Source organism: Neovison vison, chromosome 13, assembly GCF_020171115.1.
Source record: "Neovison vison isolate M4711 chromosome 13, ASM_NN_V1, whole genome shotgun sequence".
Lineage (NCBI taxonomy): Eukaryota > Metazoa > Chordata > Mammalia > Carnivora > Mustelidae > Neogale > Neogale vison.
In genome coordinates, this window is record NC_058103.1 from 45,985,967 (window position 1) to 45,994,228 (window position 8,262).

The following is an 8,262-nucleotide window of genomic DNA, read 5'->3' on the forward strand; positions in this document are numbered from 1 at the left end:
ATTAATTAAATCTCTTTACTTTTAATAAGTTTATTGAAATTTCTATTTCTTCTTGAGGTAGTTTCAGTAATTTGCGTCTTTCAGGGAATTTGTCCATTTCATCTCAATGACCTAATTTGTTGGTATTTAATAATTCATAGTATTCCTTGTAATCCTTGTCATTTTTGTAAGGTGAGTAGTGATTTCTCTCTTTTATTCTTAATTTTAGTAATTTGAATCTTCTCTCTTCTTTTTCTTAGTCCATCTATCTAAATTTTTATTAATTTTGTAGACCAAGTCCAACTGTTGGCTTCCTTGATTTTTCTACTGTTTTTCCATTCTGTTTTACTTATTTCCATTCAAAACTTTATTTGCTTCCTTCCACTCGCTTTAGGTTTAGTTTACTTTTGTTTTTCCAATTTCTTTTTTTTTTTTTTAAGATTTTATTTATTTGACGGACAGAGATCACAAGGAGGCAGAGAGGCAGGCAGAGAGAAAGGGAAAAGCAGGCTCCCCGCTAAGCAGAGAGCCCAATGTGGGGCTCAATCCCAGGACCCTGAGACCATGACCCAAGCCAAAGGCAGAGACTTAACCTACTGAGCCATCCAGGCATCCCTTGTTTTTCCAATTTCTTAAGAGAATAGTTAGGTTATTGACTTGAGATCTTTCTTCTTCTTCTTCTTCTTTTTTTTTTTTTTTAAGTAGGCTCCATGCCCAGCATGGTGCCTCATGTGGGGCTTAAAATCACAACCCTCAGATCAAGATCCGAGCCAAGATCAAGGGTTGGGTGCTCAACCAAGTGAACCATCGAGACACCCCTCTTCTTCTAACTAGGCATTTACAGGTATAAATTTTCCCTAAGCACTGTGTTAGTTGCATCCTATAAATTTTGCTGTGTTATTTCATTTTAATTCATCTCAAATTATTTTCTAATTTCTCTTGAGATTTCTTTTTTAGTTCACTAATAACTTGGGAATATGTTGTTTAACTTCCACAGATTGGTGCATTTTCTAAGTTCCCTTTTGTTATTGATTCCTGATAGAATTCCATTTTATTTTTAAGTGAAGCATCCACTCAAAATTACTCTTGTTGCAATTCCATTTGAAATGTAAAAATAAATTAAAGCCTGTAACCAAATAAGCTTGAACAAAGCCATATAAGGAATGGACTCTGAAGGGGAAAAAATTTAATAAGCATTCTGATTACTTTTTTCTGGTGACTCTAACTCTTCTTATTTATTTTAAAATGAAGAATATATATAAAATATCTTCAAGATTTTCAGAGGAAACACCTAATATAGAGAACTTGCAAATACTCGTAAGAACAAAGAAATCATAGATTTTCAGTAGCAAAAAGGTGAAGTGGGAGAGGACCAAAAAATATGAGTGGTTTCTTCAATCTAGGTTAAAGTGATTTCAAATAACTAGACTTCTACCACTTCCCTTGGCAGATTTATAGAATTTGTATAAGAAATATTTTCCTGACATTCAGGCCGAGTTTTCCTTTTCTCAGTTTCATCATGTTGGGCATAGCTTGCCTCTCTACACCACCCCAAACAATTTCTCTCCTTATTTAGTTTGAGTTTCGGCTCCTCAAGGACCTGCAGAAGGCTATTATATCCCCTTTTTTCGTTCTTCATCCAAGCCAAACATATTCAGCCCTCTTAATCTGTCTTCTTAAGCCAGCTATTATACTTTTGAATTTCTGTTCTTTGAATTGAGTCCAGTACATTCACTCTTTCTAATTCATGGGGACCCTGAACCATATGAGTCATAAGGACTCACCCTTGATGTCACATAACCAACTGTCCACCTCTGTGCCCCTGGCATTTTACTTGAGGTATAAAGCTCAAAATAGTACTTTCAAAAAAAAAAAGATGTTTGCTTTCCATTACCAACCACAGGTGGTTTTCAGTCTCACTGCTTTCCAAGTACTGAACCACTGTCCTGTTGGATGTCTGTCATTCAGATTATTTTTTCCCTCTTTCAGGAGGCAGAAATAAGCAAGTTCTTTCCCTGGCTCTCTCAGCATTCTCAACAGTTCATCTGGTGTGGTTCAACCATTCACAGCTACAGACCTGCCAAGTTTACAAGTGCACAAGTTCTTTCAGAGTCCTGCTAGTGTACTCTGGCTATTTCTGAAGGCCTGGGGTTAATCTATAGCCTTATTTGCCTCCCACTGACTCGGCAGATTCCCTAACACACACCGAAGTCTGATCATTTTGTATGCTTAAAAATCTAGCTAAAAGTGTAAAATATTCTCTATCTAATTTTTCAAATGACATTCTCTAAAAGGTTCAATGGCTCTTGGGTTCCAATGGTGTTTTAGAACTGGTACACAGTAACTGCTAGTACTTACACAGAGTATAAGATTCACAGATGCACCCTATCGAGACTGTTGATAGCTAAGCATTTTGCACTGGTTTCTACCTACTGATTTTTTGGGGGGTGGTTTTTTTTTTTTTTAATTTCTTTTCAATGTAACAGAATTCATTGTTTATACACCACCCTCAGTGCTCCAAGCAACACGTGCCCTCCATAATAACCACCACCAGGTCTACGTACTGATTTTTATGAGCAAGATACACTAACATCTCACTCATTTGAATTCCACTAATTAAGAATGTAATGTTGCCATGGCTGAAACTTAGCTTTACCCCTACGGATGAAGATGCTCTAAGCAAACAAATACTACATGGGCAAGATTGGTACATTTGGCACATCAAAAGCAATCCAGTGCCTGAGCACTGTACACATAAAGTATTAAATATTTTCTCCATGAGTTTACCTTATATATTCACTAGAGCATGTTGGGTAGCATCTCCACTTGAAAGAGAGAGAAAAACTGATTGAGTTACATATAGAAGAAAGAAGACTCTATTTCTTCCCAAATGGGAATTCAGATTTTTCTTTACTTCCCACAGCATTGGAAAAAGTATATGTGTCTAATTCATTTAAGTCCCAACCACAGATGCAAAACCAGAACCCCAGAATGGATTCCATCTCCTACCATATTTGTTTACTTTCATTTAACATTTTGCCTTCAGTGGTCACTCCTCCCTCCTATGCTCAAAAATAACACTGGACGTGTTACCATCATGCGACACCTTTCAGTTTGTGTCTTTGTTAGATTGTAGCTCCTAAGAACAGAAATTGCATTTCAAACAGATATAAATTAATGTACAGGCAAGATTTGAATGCCGTAAGCCAAAGAAGTAAATAAAAGAAATTTCAAGTATTCTAGATGTCCCTTTAAATTTATACCACAGAGACTTTTTATTTGCTGTCCCAACAGGTAGAATTTTACAGAGCAGTGTTTAGGGGAATATGGAATCAGACATTGGCTCAGATAATTAGACCCAGCGAATAAACATTCCCTGGCAAAAAAAAAAAAAAAGAAAGTAGAACTAGTCCCAAGACTAGAAACTCAAACCATGGGAGCCCAGGGCAGTGGTATGTTCAGATCAAATAAATAAACAAACCCAGATAAATCACTAACATCCTGAAACTATGAGGACTTCACAGAGTACTTCGCTCACTCCCTTCACTTTCTAGATCCAGACACTGAGACCAAGAGAGATGAAGGGACTTGCCCAAGAACATGAAAGTAACACAAAAGCCAAAACTAAAACACACTTTTCCTGTTCTCCAGTCCCATGCTTTTTCTAGCTACATCCCAAGTTCATTATTTACCCTGTCAGTTCAGTGGATGATCTTCCATATAAACCCAAAGACTTGTCACTGATTCAGATTTTTAGGTTTGAATAGAAAAAACATTTGTTCATATCTAACTCAAAGGAGGCCTCAGTTTTATGCTTTATGTAACAGTATTTAGTTCTTCCTTATGCCAGGTGTCATAGTTAATTACTCTTCAGGATATTCTCTAAGATTTTCACTTTAAAATGACCATTATGCTACCACAGGGCTAAAAATATGTATAATAACTTAAGTCCCCTGACTAGGATGGTAAGTAGGATAGCAGGCTTTCTATGAAGAAATACCACTCAGTGAGCCAATTTAACTGTTTATGTAAGCTGATGAATACACAAAACTTCTTGGGTACAGGGTTGTTCTGCCATGTCTTGGGGAGCCCAGAGAACCTTCAGGTGAACAGTTACTATTGTTCCTGGCCATAATCTCATTTGGATGCCTGGTCTATACCACAGCAAAACAAAAGGCCAGAAGTAGATTCCAGAAGAGAACAGCAGACTCGATACAATTTCTCACATTTCTAATGAGCAAAAGCAGCTTTTTCCTCCCTTTTCTTAAACCCCAAAGTTTCTTACATTTCCTAGAACCTTTCCAAGGTGTGGGTATTCGGGTTGGTGTCAGGTGTCAGGAACATATATTAGAAGCCAACACGGTAGGTCCCTGGAAAAATTGTGAGATGCTTTCCCAGACATCAGCACCTCCTCAGCACCTTTCTCCTTTCTCTAGGCTTCTGTTTCCTCCAAAAGTATCCCATGTCCTGGAGATCTTGATAAAAGCTTATGGCAGGAATGGTAAATATATGACTTTTGGCCCCTATTCTTTGCCCGCTGGGCCTATGGCAGACATTGCTAATACAGAATTCCAAGTAATCATTCCTAAGCAAACATAGTACAGAAGATAAAATCTGTTTGCTGTCCCTGGCTTAAGGTTTCATCACAAGTCCCCCCACAAAATGGTCTGAAGGGAAAAATGACCTCAAAGCCTCTAATGACTCAATGCCTTTGAACAGTAAAATACAAAGTAACAAGTTGCAAAGCTGACATTTCTCCCTCAAGTCATACCATCCTAATGAAGAGCCGTCTATGTTTGCAATAATAAATAAGGGAGCTTATAAGAATACTGTACCCTAGGTCTAGAGATCCTTCAATAAATAGACTTAAACCTTGAGGATCTAGGGCTCAACTGAGTCACCATGCTTTACTATGGCACAGTGGTTCTCAAAGGTGAGCAGCCATAAGAATCACCAGGATGGCCTGATAAAACAGACAGCTAGGCACATTTTCAGAGTTTCTGATTCAGTTGGTCTAATATAGGGCCCAAGGATTTGCAGAAATAAGTTCCCAGGTGACGCTGACACTGCTGGTCTAGGAACTATACTTTGAGAACCACTTACTGCTATAATCCTTTGTACAAGAATTCCATTCTTATCCTTATCCCTAACCCTGGTCACCTGAAATGCGCACCTGTATTCCTGAGGTTATAGAGGATTGAAAAAGCAACTCCATGGTCTTCTGTCTTTTTCTGTTTTCCCTGTCTCTCAGCAGTATTCTGTTTTGATACCTGCTCCTCTCTTTGCTGCCTTAATGCTCAATCAACCAGAGTTTTCTCCTAAATTGGATAAATCTTCAGAATCTCATTATACCCCAAGAAATCTAAGATTTGGCCCATAGTTCTCTTCTCTAACTGAATGTCCTTTGTCTCACTTATTTCCATGAATGACTTCTAACCACATTAATTTCTATTTAATCTGCATCTTCCAAACACATGTCTTCACTCCTGACTTTTTCCACATTTATATTCCCAACCCTGGGTAGAGCACCAAATCTCCCATTCAACATGACCCACAAGACAATAGAATCTGCCTTTATAGTCTTGCCTTATCTTACTCTCCCCAAAGAATTATATACTACCAATGGTACTTCCTATAGGTTTTACTTCCAAACTTGGTTCTGTTCACCTGGTGTCTTCACCTGAAAGGCCCTCATACCTATAGCCCCTTGTTTAGAACCTTTACATCTACCAAGATGCAATTATGTGCTGTCACCTTTATGAAGTCTTCCCTGACTACCTCCACTGGACAAGCTCTCTCCCTTTCCTGAACTCCTCTCTTAAGCCCCTAACCCATTCGGCCTCTATTACTTTCCTATGTCCAAACCCTCACCCTCCTATTCTGGATAAGCCCTTCTGCAAGGCATATGCTGGTGACCACATGGTCTCCTATTTTCCAAAACAATCCTGAATGCAGGTGTCTTATCCAATTATCCATATCAGTATGCTCATATTTGTCACACCATGTGTTTTAATTTTTGGCTCAGAGCATGTTTCTCAAAATAAATATTCCGTGATTTATTCTGGTACATTATCATACTTCTCTTCATATAAGAGCCACCCAGAAATATCACAAACATGCCTTTGATAATGACCTAATGCTTTCCACATTAAAACTAGCTCTTCTGTATCACAAAAAGCTTTTATTGCCTCCAAGGACAGAGCACCTGCCCTTACTCCATCCCACTAAATGTGTTGAAGATTTAATCTGCATATTCAGCCCCAGCTACCCTGAGCCAGTTCTGACTCTCCAGCATGGTGGTCTATCAGCAGGCCGTAGCAGTACACAGAGCCTAGGATTAGCTTTGTTGTTGTCAGCATGGTAGGCTGTGTCCCTGAAGGGAACCACCGGTGCCCACAAGAGTCTGCTGACTGCAGTCTCCTTACCAGGTCTTGCTGAAACTCTATCCAATCTATATGACTCTGCTTTCTTCCCCAGTTCACATTTTATATAACAGTTCTTCCTGCTCTGAACCATATTCTTGATCAGCTGTCTATAGCTGACCTAACGTGAACAAGGCACCTCTCCACAGGGACCTAGACTCTGTCACTATTCCTCCAGACCTCCAGACAGGCCCTCCTTGACAATAGAATACCAGAAGTATTCTACTTCTCAGAGATCTCTGCTGTTGACCTCACCAAATTAGAGCCTACCCAGTGTTTCTGAGGACTCTTTAGATATGCGTTGGGTAGCCTCAGAGAGAACGCTGTTGTGGCTAATGACAGCAGCCCACATGACACTGCCCTAAGAGTCCCAAGGCTTGGATGGCTGGCATGGACTTACATCCCATAGCATCCCCTAGCCCTGAGCCCACTGTTGCTCTTGGATCTCCCTCTGTGTAGGGTTGAGAAAGAACAGACTGCTGCTATTACTGGCTGCCATATGATCTTCCCATGGACTACATGAGTTTGAGCCTTAGTTGTCACTAACCCATCCCCTCTAATTCTAGCCTATGATCTCACAAGGAATGACACACTCCACACCAGTGACATGGGGTGAGCTCTCCTTAAGAAGTTCCTCCGGCGCGCAGGTTTAGTCGCAATCCGGTGTAGCTTTTCTGTCCTATACCGAGGTCCGCCGGGTCATGGTGCCAGCCTGACTGAGAAGAGGACGCTCCCGGGAGACGAATGAGGAACCACCTCCTCCTACTGTTCAAGTACAGGGGCCTGGTCCGCAAAGGGAAGAAAAGCAAAAGACAAAAATAGCTTAATTCGTGATCCGCCCAGCCACCGCCGCCGACTGCAGTGACATCCTGCGTCTGATCAAGGAACTGGCTAAATACGAAAACATGGAAGACCAAGTAGTGTTAACTGAAAAAGATCTACTAGAAGATGGTTTCGGAGAGCACCCTTTCTACCACTGCCTGGTTGCAGAAGTGCCCAAGGAGCACCAGTCTCCAGAAGGACACAGTGTTGTGGGATTCACCATGTACTACTTTACCTATGACCCATGGATTGACAAACTCTTGTATCTTGAGGACTTCTTCCTAATGAGGGATTATAGAGGCTTTGGCATAGGATCAGAAATCCTGAAGAATCTAAGCCAGGTTGCGATGAAATGTCGCTGCAGCAGCATGCACTTCTTGGTAGCAGAATGGAACGAACCATCTATCAACTTCTACAAAAGAAGAGGTGCTTCTGATCTGTCCAGTGAAGAGGGGTGGAGACTCTTCAAGATCGACAAGGAGTACTTGCTCAAAATGGCAGCAGAGGAGTGAGGAGTACTGAGGCAGACAGTGACAGCTTCCATTCTATTTTAGATTAAATTCTCAACGGCTCTTGCTTTCTATCCTATTTGTAGTCAAATAATAGAATGAACACCCATTCCAAAGCTTTATTACCAGTGGCGTCGTTACATGTTTGAAATGCGGTCTGATTAAGATGGCAATCTTGTATGTGGTTTGGAGTCCAATTTCTCCTTGAACATCTTTTGATAAACAAGGTGGTATGATCTTCTTGTATATGAAAAAAAACTTCATTCTTGTGAGTCATTTAAATGTGTACAATGTACACACTGGTACTTAAGAGTTTCTGTTTTGATTCTTTTTTTTAATAAACTGCCCTTTGATTTAATTGGTAAAAAAAAAAAAAAAGAAGTTCCTCCTGCCCAGACTCTTATCCTCTGGACAAGATGATGTAGGTCTCTCTAGCACCATATTCTCTTTCCAACTAGCATTAGAATAATTGGAGGGATTGGTCATGGAAGTGTAGGAAATCTTCTTGGGGTGGGGGGGTGCTCAGAGCC

At 40.1% G+C, this 8,262-nt stretch overlaps 1 protein-coding gene across 1 annotated transcript; it reads left to right on the forward strand.

The window, feature by feature from the left end:
• Window positions 1-7,230: 7,230 nt before the first annotated feature.
• On the forward strand, window positions 7,231-7,890 carry LOC122893145 (diamine acetyltransferase 1-like). The gene has a single exon (XM_044229989.1). It carries the CDS (start codon window positions 7,307-7,309, stop codon window positions 7,733-7,735), a length of 429 nt encoding a protein of 142 aa, XP_044085924.1. The 5' UTR covers window positions 7,231-7,306; the 3' UTR covers window positions 7,736-7,890.
• The last annotated feature ends 372 nt before the right edge of the window (window positions 7,891-8,262 follow it).